This window comes from Rattus norvegicus, chromosome X (assembly GCF_021556685.1).
Source record: "Rattus norvegicus strain SHRSP/BbbUtx chromosome X, alternate assembly SHRSP_T2T, whole genome shotgun sequence".
Classification (NCBI taxonomy): Eukaryota; Metazoa; Chordata; class Mammalia; order Rodentia; family Muridae; genus Rattus; species Rattus norvegicus.
The window spans coordinates 35,399,308-35,417,310 of NC_141554.1; the positions used below are offsets into that span (position 1 = coordinate 35,399,308).

General features: G+C 41.5%; 1 protein-coding gene across 2 annotated transcripts; it reads left to right on the forward strand.

Moving 5' to 3' along the window:
* The first annotated feature begins 889 nt into the window (after window positions 1-889).
* On the forward strand, window positions 890-17,231 carry Tceanc (transcription elongation factor A N-terminal and central domain containing). Of its 2 annotated transcripts, none has more exons than XM_087600456.1 (5): window positions 890-1,073; window positions 10,148-10,254; window positions 10,645-10,682; window positions 11,747-11,864; window positions 13,844-17,231. In XM_087600456.1, exon 5 carries the CDS (start codon window positions 13,852-13,854, stop codon window positions 14,926-14,928), a length of 1,077 nt encoding a protein of 358 aa, XP_087456582.1. In that variant the 5' UTR covers window positions 890-1,073; window positions 10,148-10,254; window positions 10,645-10,682; window positions 11,747-11,864; window positions 13,844-13,851; the 3' UTR covers window positions 14,929-17,231.
* The last annotated feature ends 772 nt before the right edge of the window (window positions 17,232-18,003 follow it).

An 18,003-nucleotide genomic window follows, 5' to 3' on the forward strand; every position in this document is an offset into this window, starting at 1 on the left:
GTAGTGTAGCTTCAATAGTACTCTACTCCAAAGTCGAATGCCAGGGGCTAGGGAAGGCTGGCGCTCAATCATGGAATCCATACCAGCATACAAGAAGCTCTTTGTTCAAGCCCCAGCCCCAAATAAACTGGACATAGCAGTGCATGGGGCGTAGAGTAAAGAGAATAAGAAATTCAAGATCACCCTGGCTGTATATGGAGTCCAAGACCAGTCTGGCCTACATGAGTTCCTGTTTCAAAAGGAAAAAGAAAAGTCACAGAGGGAGCTTAAGTCAGGAACCTCTCCTTGCCTAGGGCAAACAGGCACCTAATTACCCATTTAGGAACTGAGTAAAGCTGGCTCTGTTCTGTCAAAGACCACCATACAGATGACCATCATGCAAAAGCTGGAATTGAGGGCTTATCCACTCCAGCCAGTACACCAGTCTCTTCACAACAAAAGATGACCCCTTCCATTCTCTTCAGCAACCAGAAACCAGGTGGCCTTTGAGTCTAGTTTCAAGTGAAGAGCAACTTCCACAAATACTATCTCAGAAGCCAAACGGTGTGGCTACTGTGTATTGGTTTACTGTGAGGAAAATGAGGGGAGATGAGAAGTGCCTTCCTTAGACACCACAAATCAGAACAGTAACCCTTCTGGCCCAATGTGTCCCTACAAAAGACTGTACAGGACACAACCATTCTTTAAAAATGTTTTCTGGCTCCAGGCATGCAAAGTAGGCTACGGATGAAGCATGCCCTATCATCTAGGAGAAAGTGCCATGAAGCTATGGGATTTTTTTTTTTAAGGAGAAAGATGACAGATAAGGAAGCACAGCCCCATGCCCTGTGGGTCAACGCTCATGACTCACTGTTCGAATGAACTGTTACAAAACAAGCTCCCTTTAAAAGGAGAGCCCAAAGACCAAAGTGGAGCGAGCATTTCATGAAGCAGACCACACGTCGGGATCGCTGGCCACCGCCTGTCTGTAGTCCTGGAAACCAGCCACAATGACTGAATCAAATCCCAGATGCTAGGCCTCAGCTCAGATTTCTAAACGGCAACAGGACAGACAACGGAACAGACAAGAGGAGGTATTTAAGTGAAATAGCATCCCCCTGCCTCGTTTCTTCTTGTATGTTTTCCTGTGTCTTTCTAATTAGGTCAAATTTTGATTAATTTTCTTGACAATTTCGGGGACTTTGAATAATGTCTACCAACAAAATCGTTATATATATATATATATATATATATATATATATATATATATGTTTTTGAATTTTCATCTTGCGATTGTGATTGAAGCCAGACTTCTGGGTCTTTTGTTATTCAGTTCCCATCAATCTATGGAAGCTTGAGTATGCGGTTTTCCCAAATAAGGTCACACACACACAGGTTCCGTGTTAGGAAGGAGACACAGCTATGTTTGGGAGGCGGCACTCTCATTTCACCACACACACTAATCAAATAAGAACGTTCCCCCACCCCATACCCCTCCTCCTCTACGCCATTACTGCTACTGAAGAGAACAAAAGAAAAGTAGTAGAGGGCTGGGGTAAGATGAGGCAGTAAGAAACTAACTTACCCATCTTTCTCTTTACTGGTAGATGAAAGGTCTGATCTTTGAAGTAAATGAGTGATTTAAGTACTAATGTTAGATGGGACTGTACATGCTTTTAGAATGTATATATTATATGTGTGTGTGTGCTTATGTGTGAGTAGTGGTGGTACACATCTGTAATCCCAGTACTTAGGAGGTAGAGGAAGAAGGGTCAGAAATTCAAGGACACCCTCAGCTACGCATGAACTTCAAGGCTAGCCTGGGCTACATAAAATCTCATTTCAGAGAGAAAAATCACGAAGTATGCTGGGGTCAGGAAGTGGCCTTGCCTGGGGCTAAACAGCCATTTACAAGGTAAGCTGAAAGCTGGTTCTGATTTCATTGGCTTGAGGTTCAGCCTGACCTCCAGTAATTCTCCAAGTTTATCTGTTATTTTTCTGTTGCTGTGATAAAAAAAAACAAAAACAAACAAACAAACAAACAACTACAAGCCACCTCGACTACAATCATTCATTTGGGCTTTTGATTGCAGAGAGGTAGCTGTCCAGACTGACCTGGAAGGCATGGTGGCAGGAGCAGGAAGCTAGGGGATCACATCTAGACCACTTGGAGGAAGGACAAAGTGACAACAGGAAGTAGAATGGGGCTACAAAGTCTCAAAACCCTCTCCCCAGAGGAACACAGGAAGTGAGATACTTCCTCTGGCAAGGTTTACATTCTGTGAGTTCCGACCTCCCCAAACAGCATCCCCTAACTAGGGACGCAGTACTGAATTATAAGAGCCCATGACAGGCATTTCTCATGCAAAACCACAACATCAAGGAATCCCAAAGTGGGGTTAAGGACCACTCACCTAAGTAGATCATCCTAGAAATCTCTAAAATTACAAGAATTGATAATCTAAGTGTTGGCAAGGATATGAGAACTCCCACACCTTGCTGATAGAAGTGTCAATTATAACAAGTAATTTGGAAAAATATTTGGCAGTGTTGTCTAAAACAAATGCTTGCCCTATTTCCTAACAATTACACTGAGTATATTCTCAAGAATAGGGCATATATTCACCAAAAGAAATGGATGAAAATACACACAGTAGTTTATCTCATGATTGTCCAGAACCCAAAACAAGGCCCATGCCTTTAATACCAGTACTTGGGAGGCAGACAGATCTCTGTGAGCTTCAAGGCCAGTCACCAATACACAGTTCCAGGATGATCAGGGCTATGAAGAGAGACCCTGATTCAAAAGCAAAACGAAAACAACTCAAATGACCACCAATATAAAAATGCATATATTATGTTAGCTGTAAGCAAACCAAGACCACACAGAATGAAAGCCTGCCAGAGCCTGCCAGAGGCAAATTCTACAGACATAAAATTGAGTGAAACAAATCTACATAAACCAGCACTATGAGTTTGTCGTGTGTGTGTGTGTGTGTGTGTGTGTGTGTGTGTGTGTGTGTGTGTGTTGGAATTATAGACAGTTGGGAACCACCATGTGGGTGCTGAGAACTAAACTTTGGTTCTATGAAAATACAAGCATTCTTCGTCACTAAACCATCAATTCCCCAGCCCCTCCATCTTACTTTTCGAGACAAGTTCTCTCCTGGATCCTGGAGCTCACTGATTCAGCTAGGCTGTCTCGCTGCCTCCAGCATGGGGTTTACAGATGTAGACAACACTATGCCTAGCTTTTCTATAGGTGCTGGGGACTGGAAATAAGGTCTTCACACTTAAAGTCCTTCACATGAGAAGGACTTTATCTACTGACTCATCTTCCAGCCCAGTGAGTCTGCTTTTAATAAGACTCAGGCAGATAACACTAAGCTCTGGAGATGGAAGTCAGATAGAACTTACCCAGGGGTAGTAGGATGGACAAACAGGAAGCACTTGAGAGCAAATCTTCATTCAGAAGACATTTTTTTAACCAACATATAGCTTTAAGTGGTATTCACTTTAGTGTGCTCATTTGCCAATAAAAGACAACAAAAATCACAATTCTATGATAATTAAATGTCAAAGACTATTCCAAACCAGGACTGCTGGTGCACGCCTAAAACTACAGCACTCAGCAGCTTGAGATAGGGGTTTCTCTGTGTGTTCAAGGCCAGTCTGGGTTATACAGGAAGATCTTGTCTCCACAATAAGGGGCTTACAACAATGAAGTTAGCACTTAACACAATGTTTGAAAGTGAAAAGCTTTAGCCAGGTGTGTTGGCCTCTACCTTCAATCCAGCACTCAGGAGTCAGAAGCAGGCAGATCTCTGAATTCCAGGCCAGCCTGGTTTAGAGGGAGTTCCAGGACAGCCAGGGCTACACAGATAAATCCTGTCTCAAAAATCCTATCTCAAAAAAAGTGAAAAATCTTTAACCTGTGCTATATAAACACACATTCTCTCTGTCTGTCTGTCTGTCTGTCTGTCTCTGTCTCTGTCTCTCTGTGTGTCTCTGTCTCTGTCTCTCTGTCTCTCTGTCTGTGTGTGTGTGTGTGTGTGTGTGTGTGTGTGTGTGTGTGTGTGTTGACAGTAGTAGTAGTTGACAGTAGTTGAAGGTGTTTACCACCAACCCTGACAATCAGAGTTTGAGCCTGGAACCCACATGGTAGAAAAAAAAAGAACTGAATCTCACAATTTGTCCTCTGATTACCACCCCCACTTCTGAGCTTGGAGAGAGGCTCGACCTTCCCACTCCCAGGTCTTCCCACTCCCTCTTTTCTGTCCCTGGCCCACCAGCCAGCCATGGTCTGATCTGTGCAGATAGTAACTTTCCTGGTGAGGGTCCTTTCCCTGGAAGATTCACTGTTTCTGTCTCCTTTTACCTGTGCATGTCTGAGGTATCTGTTGCAGAAGCCAAACTTACCGTGCTTCTACAATCTTTGTGTTTTTATAATGTGTCCTGCCATTCTGTAACTCTTGAAACTTGAACTTTAAAAAAAAAATCTCATCCATTACGTTCTCTGAGCTTTTTGAACAACCCCTAGCTCAGCCCAAAGTCTGGTCCATGTGTTTAACAGGAAATGAATGTCAGTCAGCACCTTAGAACCCCAAAAGAGATATGATTGCTCCGACTTCATTCCATGGACAACATCTGCAGCTTTTTCCTAAGTAAGCCTCTGGAGAGGCCCTCAGAAGGATTTTTGCCTCCGTTCCTTGGGAATTTACAGGAAAGGACTGTCTATCTGAGCTCAGGAAATCCATGTTGCCACTCAGAGACAACTAATTAGGATTGAAATGTAGTTTCCACCGCACTGAATGAAATTGATCCAAGAGCGTCTCTGAGTACAGAAACAGCTGAAAGGTGCTTTTTAAAGCAAAGACCCCAGGGCCGGAGAGATAGCCCACTGCTTCAGATCACTTGCTGCTCTTACATGGGATCCACTTTCATTTCCCAGTCATCTGTAACTCCAGTTTCAGAGCATTTGATGCTCTCTGTGGGTACCAGGTACTCAAGTGATTTACAGATGAACAGTCGACTGATATTCAAATAAGAGCACCAAAGTCCCAAAGCCTATGTTTAACTGATCCTAGAACTGAGTAATGGACAGTCAACTTAAAATTGCCCCAAACAATAAAATTCTCAGCAGTTTTCTTGGTGTCTATTTCCAGCTCTATTATGGAGTCATTCCAGATGAGCTGAGCCAGAACCATTCCACAGAACTTTCTGCAGTGATGGACATGTAGTCTAACTGTGCCATATAATACACTGCCCATTATCCACAGTGGCTGAGAACTTGGCGTTGAGGCAGTGTAACTGAGGAACTGGCTTCTAAGTCTTATCTAAACATGAGCAGTGCATGCCGATTGCAGTGGTCAAGGCCACTACAGGATAACTATAGCTTGCCTCTCAGGTGATATATTGTGTTTTAGAGTTTTGGGATTTTTTTTCCTTCACACCTTCTGGTATCTGGGTCATATCTGGTTTTCTTTTTTTAGAATTTTGACTATTGTTTTTGGGTTTTTTTTTTTACTCCTCCATACAGCAGGGTCATTTAAAAAAAAAAAAAACTGGTTATAATGTCCCTGAAGGCTCTACTGGGAGCTTTTGAAATAACTTTTAGTATTTAGACTAACTCATTCACAGAAAGTTTTAGTAGTTTTGGTTGGACTTTTTGGCTTGGGGATTTAATGTGCTGCTGGGGATAGAACCTAGGGCTTATTTATTTCATGCTCGCACAACCACTCTAGAGCTCAGCTACACCTTCATTCTGGTACAGTTATTCGCCTGCATGTATGCAGGTATGTGTACCATGTACATGCCTAGTACCAACAGAGGACAGAAGGAGACAACAATCCCTGAGTTTCACACAGTTGTGAGCCGTCATGTGGGTGCTGACAATCAAGCCCAAATCCTCTGATTAACCACTGAGCAACCTCCCCAATCTCTTGCTACAATCCTTGCAAAAAATTATATATTTCAAGAACTATACATTACAAATTGCACCAGAGATTTAGTCCTGCTAGGTTACCGCTTAAGGACAATGATGTTCCAAAGCCCTTCATTTATCCCCCACCATGATGCCCCACACTCCCAGTGATCAGAACTGAACTCAAAGCCTAGCATACCCTAACTGAGCACTCTTCACCTAGCTGAGCGCATGTTCCTGAAGGTGGCCAGAGTAACTCAGAAAATGAACCTAAAAGTATCAGAAAGGACAGAAAGGAAGAAAGAAAGAAAGAAAGAAAGAAAGAAAGAAAGAAAGAAAGAAAGAAAGACAGACAGACCAATAAGGCATATGACATTTAAGTTGCACAGTGAACTGCAGCCTATTCTCAGATGTAAAGAAAGTACAACTTGGGCTGGAGAGATGGCTCAGTGGTTAAGAGCACTGACTGCTCGTCCAGAGGTCATGAGTTCAATTCCCAGCAACCACATAGTGGCTCACAACCATCTGTAATGAGATCTGGTGCCCTCTTCTGGCCTGCAGTCACATATGCAGGCAGAATGCTGTACATAAAATAAATAAATAAATCTTTAAATAAAAAAAGGAAAGAAAGTGCAACTCTACTGGGCAAGTATAATAGCTAAGCCTCAGCCAATTGCAGTATTCCACGTGAGCAGACTGTATATCCAGAGTCCCATCTGGAGCAGCATCAAGCTAAGCCATTTCTTCTTTTGTGCTTCTTTTCCACGTGACCAATATTACCCTGTGAATGCTCTGGATTTTGCTTCTCTAGTTCTGGGCAGCACTGCCTAATTCATGAATATCATTCTTCGCTCAAATAAATTCTACTCAAATTAAGCTATCAAAAATTGTTTTTTGTAACAAGCAAAAAAAAAAAAAAAAAAAAAAAGACAAAGATTCTTTGCAAGCCAAACACAAGCCAGGCTCTTGAAACATCTTTTAGGCCTTATGTGTGCACATTTTTATAGCCCAGCTTTAGCAGAGTCCTGATATTTTCTCAGAGCTTCTCATCCTCACTTTCCAATCACCCTCAGTATCTGCTCTAGTCCTTCATTCCACACCACCCCCCTTCTGCCTACAATCCCATCCTCTAAAATCTTCAGCAAAAATCCTATTGGGTTATATCCTAGTTTGGTTTCTGTTGCTGGGAAATACAATGGCCAAATACAACTTAGTGAGGAAAGGATTTATTTCATTTTACAGGTTACTGCCCATAATTGAAGGAAGTTAGGGCAGGAACTTGAAGCAGGAACCATGGAGGAATGCTGTTACTGGCTTGCTCCCAAGTACATATCAGCTACCTTTTGTATATAGGCTAGGCCTTAGGATAGTACTGCCTTCACACAAGGGCTGAGCCCTCCTACATCAATTAGAAATAGAGAAAATGCTGCTTAGATGTGTCCAATTCTTCAATTGAGGCTCCTTCTTCCCAGATGTGTCAAGTTGACAATCAAGACCTTGCGGTTTTGTAAAACGTAATTTCAGAGAACTTCAATATCAAATGGGGCTACTTTCTGTGAGTGATAAACCATGACAAAACAATACTCCTAGACAGGGCCTAGTGATACATACCCATAATATCAGCACTTGGAGAACAGGAAGATTATCCTGGTTTGAGGACAGGCTGGGCTACATAGTTGTAGGTCAGGCTGCAATGTGAGAATCTGTGTTTAAACCAAACCAAACCCAAACCAAGATTGCTTTGTAATCATACCCTGATACTAACTGTCCAAAACATAATCAGACATCCCTTATCCTGATCACTGTGAGCTCCTTGTCCTCCCTCTTCTGAGGTAAACTCTTACATTCATGACAGGATCACTCCGTTTTCTCCATGCTGTGATCATATCCAGTACACAACACTAGAGTTTGTTTCCTTAAATCTTTTCCTGAATTGTTTTGGCATTGGAGGTCAAAGGACACTGCCACATTTTCTAGTTCAATTATCACTGTGGTTTTAATCCTTGAAGGCAAACAATGTGTATAAGTGCGTTCAGACTAATTAATGAATGTTTACTACTTTCTTTCATTCTTGTGATGCATGTTACATGCTTGTTGGACTACTTACTATTAAGCATATGGATAATTATGGCTTGTCTTTTTGTTGCCTGGTTAGTTAGTTGAGATAGTCTTACTATGTAACCCTAGCTGGCCCGGAACTTATGGAGAGTCTCCCATCTCTGCCTCTGGAGCGCTAGTATTGCATGCCACCAAGTTCCACCATTTTTATATTGATCAAAAAAAAAAACAAAAACAAAAACAAAAACAAAAACCAACCATTACAGGCCACCAAGGTCAGCCATTCATATTTTATTTTATTGTTCTGATGGAGGTTTTTATTTATTTAGGAAGGCAAGGATCAGGTCCAGCCTTTTAAAAGGTTTGACCCAGCCTCGAATTCAAGATCCTCCTGTCTTGTTCTTTAGTCTTCAGCATTTGCCTACTTAGGTCCATCACCACGGCCGGCCTGTTTTTATTTTGTTAATCTATTTTACTGTTTGGACCGAAAATAAAAAGAGTAAGCAAATCAACAATCTAAACCGGGTTAGTTTCACTTCAGGCCCTAGCTCCTCCCTCAGGGGACTGCTACTACTAGGCGACCCCCGCCCCCACGCGCTACGGATCGCTCAGAGCAGGCGCCATTTCCAGAGCACGTCAGCGTCAAATCCCACGCCCACGTCGGCTCGCCGGAACGTTAGGACTGATACAGGCTATGTCATCCGGCCCTGAGAACCGGAAGTTCCCTCAGAAGGGGGTCGCGCTTCCGGGCGGGCGGTCGGTCCTGTGGCCGCTGGGGCGGTAACCGGGCGTCTTGGAAGGCGGCGTTCCGCCATTTCCGTTAGCTCGTCCCCCGCTGAAGGGCCAACTCCCGTTTCCAGTGGAAGTCCATCCTGGCTCGCAGGGGTGCCCTGACGCTCCCTGTACCCGGGCGGCTCTAAGGTTGAATTCCCCCCTCCCCTTTAGCTGAGGTTGTTTGGGCGGGCCGGAAGTCGCGCCGCCATTGCTTGTACTTCGGGCCGTTACACCCCCCCGCCCCCCAACCCTGGGTGGATTTCTTCAGGCTTTGTTTAGTATTCAACCCCACCCACCGGAATCTCTCTGGGCGGGCTACGTGGCGGCTCAAAAACAGCAACGCCCCTGCTGGCGTTTCGTTTCGTCTCCCCGCCTCCGCCCCCCACCCCCACCCCGTCCTTTCCCTTCTGAGCCAGGGCCTTGAAGCCCGACCGTTAAGTAAGGCCGGAGCTAGAAAATTCCTTTTTTCCCCTCGATGTTGAGAGATAGATAGTTAAAGACGTAAGCAGATGGGTTACTGCTGGTCTGTGCCCTAAGCTTCTGAAAAATTTCACAGAGAACATTTTTGTCCTTTCTCTAAACGTTTAGGCGATTTTAGTGCAGATGTGGGTATGCCCTTCCCATAATTCCATATTTCCAGGCATCTTCGTGCATTCAGGCAATACATTGTAAGGCTTACTCTTGCTATCACCGTAAAAGGTTTTATATGTCCACATACTGTGTATGTGTGTGTGTGTGTGTACACACGCACTGGTAATTGGTAAAACATATATGCATTATCTTAGTTATATGAAGTACAACTACCAAGAAATGTGTCTGATCTAAATTAGAGTGTGTTATAAATGTAAAGCACAGCAGACTTCTGAGAATTAACACAATAAGGAATTAACCTGTTTATCAGGTTTGCATAAGATCCTGGGTATGTTCTGTACCACCGCATTTTTAAAGGGGAAAAATATTGTGGCTGACTAAAATTAGAGTAAAATCCATCAACTTTCAACATACTATCACACATTTAAAAATATTTTTGTGGCTTGAAATCTTTATGTGAGATGGAATTGCTCTACAAAAGGCGCTTACAAACAATATCCTGTGGCCAAACACAGACTGCCCACTTTCTAGTTTGAAATAAGATCTCTAATAGTCCTGGCTGGCCTCTTATCTGACCACAGTGGCTTTATGAGGTCTTTGTGGAGGGGAGTGGGGAGGTAAAGTGATGCAAACTCAGTGCCCCATGCATGCTAGGTAAATATTCCACAAACTGAGCCTCATCATCAGACCCCCCCAACACAAACACACACACACACACACACACACACACACACACACACACACACACTCACTTTAAAATAATAATTTGTGCGAATCAACGTAGATGTTTTCCTTAATTCCTATCCTTCCCTTTTGTTTTAGAGACAGGCTCTGTCACTGAACTTGAAGCTCAACGGTTCAGCTCGACTGCCTGGCCAGTGAACTCCAAAGATTGACCGTCTCTCCCTTCCTCGTTCCTGGAATTACAGGTGTGCAACATAAGCCTGGCATTTTATGTGGATACTGGGGATCCAGACCCAGGTCCTCACTGCACAGCAGGCAGTTTACCGACTGAGCCGTCTCCCCAGCCCCAGCCTGCCTTCTTATGTTTTACTGTATATAGATGTGTGGGCATTTGCGTGTGAATGCCAGTCCCATTGGAGGCTAAAGGCATCAGATTTTCCTAAACCTGGGTTATAAGCACTTGGGAGTCACTCAGTGGGAACTGAACCTGGCTGTCTGCAGTATTAGTACACAACGGCTTAACCATTGCTCCAGCCCATTCAGTTATGCTGTCTGTTGTCCCTGCTGCAAAAGTAGCAGAGTTGAATAGTCCCTGCACCAGAAGTCTAAAGTATTTCCTATCTGTCCTTTTACAGAAAGTATTTGCTGACCTCCTGTCCTGGAACAACAGCGGGTATGGTAGATGTTAAATCCTTTTCAATGTTTTTTCAAAGTGTCACTGTAAAGCTCATGTATGGAATTGACAACCAGCCTATCTTATCCTCCTAAGTGCTAGGATGTGTGTCAGTATACCTGGCAAAATTTACTCATTTTTAACTTACAGTTAATGTATGAATGCACATGTAGAAGTCAGAGGACAACTTGTCAGTTCTGTTCCTCTGTTATATTCTAGGAATTGAGCTCAGGGTGTCAGGCTTGATGGCAAGAACCTTTACCCACTGAGCCATTTTGCCAGCCCCTGGCAATTTCTTTTAACTTTCTATTGTAGATTTGTCAGTCACTTTATAAAGACTAAGTGATCCATTAGAACTATCTTATTTGTTTCATATATTAATCCAGGATGGCACAGTCAGCCATTTTGAAGATGAGGAAGTAGAGACACAAGATGATCAGTAAACGTAGCCAACTTGTCTAGTACCTCCGCCCTCCTAGGGACTATAGTTTCTTGAGTATCTATATTCCAAAGACTGCTCAGACCTACTTGATTAGCTCACAGTGGACACCACGGGGTTTTTTGATCTAGGATATTAAAATGTTTTTGTTAGCATACAGAGTACTAAGGGTTTCTGTTTGGTTGGTTTGGTTATTTTTGGGATTGGTTTTTTGAGACAAGGTTTTTTTTTTCTGTAGCCCTGGCTGTCATAGAACTCAATCTGTAGACCAGGCTCGAATTCACATAGATCCACCTATCTCTGCCTTCCAAGTGCAGTCCACTGCTTCACCTTGGGCTCATCCCTACCCAGCTCAGAATAGTAGATTTCGTTATTGCATTTTATTTGTAGATATCATTATGTTTTATTCTATTTTATCTCCCTTATCCACTGTCCTCTCCATGCTTCCCTACCCCTTTGACAGATTCCTGTCCCTGTCCCAGATAATGCTCCCGTCTGCTTTCACGTCACATGCATTCCGTTAGCCTCTTTCCCCACACTCTTCTCATCATCATTGTTCTATCTAATAGTAGAAGAGTTGTGAATGACTAAAAAAACTAGAATTGAGGTGGCCTTTGTTTTCCAGGACTTTCCAGGATACAATCAGTGACTACAAGCAAGAAAAGAAACTCACAAGCTGAAAGGAGAGAAAGCATCTTGGACATTTTGTAACAGAAGAGAATATCTCCTGAGGTGCTTGTCAGGTGTGTTCAAGGGAATAAAAGAAGTATTACTCTTTTGTGGGAAATGTAGACAAAGATGATTTTAAATATGGTAAACATGAAAACATTGTAGTGTTTTTGATGTTTTCCCCATATTTTCTCAGTTGTTAGATGAAATTTATATCCCAGGCTTATTATGCAACTTGAGGTAACCTTAGCATAAATAGTACCATATACTTGCTCAGTAAACGTTCATTGCCTCCCACTGTTAAGAGATAAGTATTACTGACTATAGAAATTGTATACATCACAACATTTACTACATTACAATCACAGTTGTAATGTAGAGGTTCTCATTTGAATTGTATACAGCAGTATTTTTAATAGTTTCTTATGTAATAGGATTTATCTATCAGAGTCTAAAGTTAGTGAGGTTCTGTGTATTTAGTCCAAGAGCAGGACTGTAGCTCTTTTTGGTACTAATGACAACCTATTGGTTGGGGGTTTGGCTTAAATCAGAATTGGCTGGAGAACTGAACAAATGTCCAAGACCTACCTTCAAAGACTCCAGTTCACTCTACCTGGGATGAGGCCCTAGCATTGCTTGATTTAGTTTTTGTTGACTTCCCTGGATGGTTCTGCTACACAGCCAGAAGTAAAAACTACCTGTGGTGATAACATGAAGCTATGTTTAGGGAGCTGTTGGAGCAAAGGCATACCTGTGAAATGGGGCCATGCCTGTGTGTGGTTGAGAGTGGTCAAGGCAGAGAGCCAGCCTGAGGTGTTATTCATCACTTCCACTCAGAGGCTCCATCCCATGGGTGGAGGGGATGGTCTCGGTCTGTCTGTCTCTTCTCTTCTCTTCTCTCTCTCTCTCTCTCTCTCTCTCTCTCTCTCTCTCTCTCTCTCTCTCTCACACACACACACACACACACACACAAGTTAATGAAGCCAAACTCTGCAAGGAAAACCATCTGTAACTCCAGTTCTAGGGGGCTCTGATACTTTCTTCTGGCTTCCACAGGTACTAGGTGGTACACATACATATAGACAGACAGGGAAAACATCCATACACATAAAATTACAAAAAAAAGAAAAGAATTTCCTTCAAAATTAATAAAGAAGACCCTATAATAGGAGAATTTCAAAAAAATACATATATATGGCATATGAATTTGTATAAAGGGAATGCTGGCATTATTTTTCACAACTTTTCTGTAAATCTAAAAGTATTTCCAAATAAAGAATAAGCAGGGCATCTGTATGTGACTCTGTTTTTCCAACAGCTCAAATGTCAGCACATTGAATCCTGTTGGATTTCAGGGTTCACTAGACCTGCTTCCCAACCTTTAATGCCCGTTTCTTTACATTGGTTCAGCCATTAACATCCCTCTTTTTTGTTTTGTTTCCTTTTTATACTAAAAAAGTACCACTACAAAGATTATAAAGCCATTAAGTATCTTAGTTCCTAGCTGATTATGAGAAGAAAATAGCTGAGTATTTGCTCAGCTTTGTCTTATGGAGGGATGCTCATGTGAACATGATTTTATACCCAAGATGATCATCACATTCTACCCAAGATTAGGCAGGGTCTCATGCATTCCAGACTAGCCTCAACTTTTCTGTGTGTGTCTAAAGATGGCAGTATATCCCTATTCCTGCTGACTCTACCCCACAAGTGCTAAGATTGCAAGCATATACCACCATGATAGCTTCCTGAATATTCTTAATCTAGATAGATACTGATTTGTACAGTTGGAGGTAGGAAAGTTATAGCTGATATTCTACAAAGTCTTTGAATGTTCTGCTTAAACTTTGCTGCGCCATTTTCCTTCTGTTGTTGAGAATAAAAGTCTTGAGAGTTGAGTAGTTCACATTACTGCGGTATCTACTTAGAGTACTCCTTCAGAAAACATCACATGAACAGCTGGCAGAAGTTCTAGTTTACTATTCAGCAGCTGCCGCTGGTAAAGGCAAGCTTAGAAAGATTGAACCATCTTTTTCTTTTTTTTTCTTTGCAGCTGTGAAAATGTCTGACAAGAACCAGATCATTGCCAGGGCTTCCTTGATTGAGCAACTGGTGTCTAAAAGGTATTTTGAGGATATTGGTAAACAGCTTACTGAGCTAGAAATGATTTATGTGTCTAAGGAGCATCTGCAGGAGACAGATGTGGTCAGAGCTGTTTACAGAGTCCTCAAAAACTGCCCATCAGTGACTTTAAAAAAGAAGGCCAAGTGTCTGCTGGCAAAGTGGAGAGGTTTCTATAAGAATACACACTTCAAAACAAGGGAAAGCCTTAAAGTACTCCATACAGATGTTAATAAGGAAGTAAGTGTTGCAGTTTCTCAGGATGAAAGCCAAGATGAGACACCAGGCTCTAGCCACAATGAGATATTGGGTCTCTGTAGTTCTCTCTCTAGGCTGTCACCCCAAGATGCTGCAAAGGCTGCTGCAGCATTTGGGTCTGAAAGTAGTGCTGCTCAAATGGAAATTAATGAAGGCTATTTGGAGGATGACTCTGAATCTCCGAGCAAGAGCTCAGGTGTGCTAGATAATCCCTTAGTGTCTGTGAGATCTAAGTGCATAGAACTTCTCTATAAAGCCTTAGCTAGTTCTTGCACAGATCACACAAAAGTTCACTTTTGGCAAAACTTAGCAAGACAAATTGAAGAGCACATTTTTACTCTTCATTCAAACGATATCAAAAAATATAAAAATAATATTCGAAGCAAAGTTGCCAATTTGAACAACCCCAGAAATTCTCATTTACAACAAAATTTGCTCTCTGGAACCATATCTGCAAGGGAATTTGCTGAAATGACTGTACTGGACATGGCAAACCAGGAGCTGAAGCAGTTGAGAGCTTCCTATATAGAATCCAGTATTCAGGAACATCACCTTCCCCAAATAGTTGATGGCACACACACAAATAAAATTAAGTGTAGGCGCTGTGATAAATACAACTGCACAGTCACTGTAATTGCCAGAGGAACACTTTTCCTTCCAAGTTGGGTGCAGAATTCAAACCCAGATGAACAAATGACCTATGTCATTTGTAATGAATGTGGGGAGCAGTGGTACCATAACGACTGGGTGTGCTTGTGATTTGTTAATAATCTTTTCAAGGACATATGTTTTAAATATAAAACATAACCTTCTGTGCTCGTTTTTCAACAAAATCTGAATCTTATTTTTGCCTTCGGGAGTTTGGTTTGTGAAAGACGTCAGTATATAGCCCAAGCTGGTCCATTCTCAGGAGTGCTTGCTTTACACCACACCTGCTTAATGCACTGTTCTTACTACAGTACTAAACCAAGGAGGGAGAGTTGTTTGCCAATGTGTAGGCCATAGAAGGCTATCACATTGTACTTTGTGGCCACTTAAGACTTGACTCAGAGTGGCACTGTGGCTCAACACAGCCTGAGAGCATGTTAGAGATGAAGACTCTTGCCTGGTGCTCCTTGAATCCTGATCTGTATTTTGGCAGAGTCTCCAAGTGATCCTCTGGGATACTTTGAGAATCACTGTGGTTCTCAGGAGTGACTATATATTAGAATTTTCTGAGAAGCATTGAAATGTACTGGTGCCAAGAGCCAAGCCCAGTGCAATTCAGTATGAACCTATGGCACCGGACCCAGTAGTCAGCATTGCTCTTTGGTCATTTCTTGGTTTAAGTTGCAGTTCGAGTTAGGAACTACCTGTAAATAGTCTCTCATTTGAGCCTTTCTATAGTTCTGAAGAAATTAATGTTATTTTGGAGACTTTACAGATGAGGAAAGAGGCCTACACTCCCAGGTTATACAACTATTTGGAGTCTGCCTCACACTGATCCCAGATTTTCCACTTTACTTCTGAAGCAGGTGTGATGGCACATGCCTGTAATCCAAATGCTAGGGAGAATGAGGCAGGAGGATTTATGTGAGTTCAGAGCCAGTTTGACTTGCAAAGTCTCTGTCTCAAAACTGTTAAAAGGGCTTTATGTTTCAAGCCTGTAATCCTAGCATTGGGAATTCTAAGGCATAATCCCATGGTTTATAGAGAAACACTGCCAAATCCAAAAAGATTTAATTAGAGAACGACTTAATATTGATTTTGTAAGAAGTATACTCTTGGAAGTTGGTGCTAAGCAAATAGTATTCAGGACCTCTAAGCTTATGTGAGTAGAGTTTTATTCTTTTGTCCTTAATTTTTTCATTTTTCAAGTCTCTTGACTGGTGAAAAGTTGCACTATAAGTCAGAATTTGGCTCATACCCTGATTCCTTAGTTGAATGACCTTTGTGGTTTTTTTAGCACTCCATAAACTATGATATATAGTTTCTTGATGCTAGAAATCTATATGTCTTCAAAGGCATGTGTGTCGGGTTTGAAATTCAAAATCTGCTCATGTGAAAATGACACTAGTTGTTAGAGGAAGTTCATTCCTTCAATCTAAATATATATATATATATATATATATATATATATATATATATACTAACTGAAGAGGAAATCCCTTCTCAAGCCTTTGCAAACAATGTTTACTGATTTGTATGCTTATACACAAGCCTTTTTTTTATGTAAGTATGACTCATTTTTTCCTTTAAAGTGATACCTAGTTTGTCATTCAAGGTATTTGATATTTTTTAATATGTAAAACAATTTTATACGCAATCAACACAAAACCTTGCATATATGTACTCCTTTTCCAGTTTAATTCCGGGTGATTAGATAGACATTTTCTCTTTTGTTGTTTGACAGATACGTGAAGAGTTTCTATTTTTATGAAACTAGCTTCACTCTGTAGCTTAAGCTGGCCTCAGACTCACACCGGCTAGCCTTAGCCACCAAAGTGCTATGATTTTCAGTGTAAGCCACCATTCATTGATTTTATCATATCAAAGACTTCCTTTCTTAGTTCCATATAAACTCACATTTTCACTAGTTATTATCGCCTAACTCCCCAGTGTTCCTTCAATGGGATATGTAAGCTTTTCTTTATATATATATTTTACCTCAATATGACAGTTCCCCAATGGGTGCATAAAACTAGCAAACATTTCTGTTTTAGGGTTTTTTTTTTTTGAAGAAATCAGCTTGAAACTGTCAAGTCTGAATTATATTTTGTCGTATTTTCTCCATATGGCATTCCAGGGCTGTTCACCATGATGAAATGTTTTAGTCCTTTAAAGAGTAACTTACAAAGTCATCAAAAACTCAAAAGTTGCACAAAATGTGGTTTCATGTGACTTGGAATGATCATAAAATCTAGACAGTGATTGTGCAAGAGCACACACAGCATATACAAACCTTGTTTCATTTGTTCAAGTCAGTTTGGTGCTTCGATTTTTTATATATCTCTGTATGGTTCTTTGTACTGAGATTTTGTAAGCTACATTTATCAAAAATAAAAGCATTTAAAATGGAAAAATCTCTTACTCTCCAAGGTTCTTTTTTAAATGTATGAGGTCTTCCTCATTTCCCATAAGCTCTGTCAGTTAGTTTTGCAACAAGGAAATGGTGATGTGGGTTTTATTCTTTTGGTCAGTGAGACACTTACATTTTCTAAATATAGACAATTATTTTACACTGTGTCTTATCCCCTAAAAGGAGAGAGAAAGAGTTTCTTCCCCCTCTCTTTTTCTTTCTTTCTTTTATCCCCCAAAAGACAAAGGAGTTTCTTCTTTCTTTTCTTTTCTTTCTTTCGTTTTGGTTGTTGGTGGTGTTTCAGGGTTTCTCTATGAAGTCCTGGCTTCCTGGAACTCACTCTGTAAACCAGGCAGGCTAGCCTTAAACTACCTGCCTCTGCCTCCCAAGTGCTAGGATTAAAGGTGTGTGCCACCACTGCCAGCCAAAAGAGTTTCTTTGCAGTTGCTGGTGGGGTAGATTCTAATTTAAAATTGCCCTCATCGGAACAAAGAGCAGTTCTGAGGGCTCCAGGATGGGACGGTGCCTGCTTATCAGGAACAGCTGATGTGAGTGAGAGACAATGGAAAAGACTCCAGAGTTCCTAGGGTTCATTGTAGGTCATGATATCAATAAGGACTTGGGGGCTTTGGAGTGTGTAGTGTGATTTGTCTTTAAAAAAAATCATTGAAGCAAGGCAACTTGTAGTCATGGGATTTGAGTGCCTTTTAGGAAGGCCATTGTAGCTGCTTTGTTAAGTCATGAGAGAAACAAGGATGACTGTAGGAACACCAAAT

What these genes read in the sequence shown, in the direction of transcription:
- Tceanc (XM_087600456.1), top strand. Translation starts at nt 13,852, where the DNA reads ATGTCTGACAAGAACCAGATCATTGCCAGGGCTTCCTTGATTGAGCAA.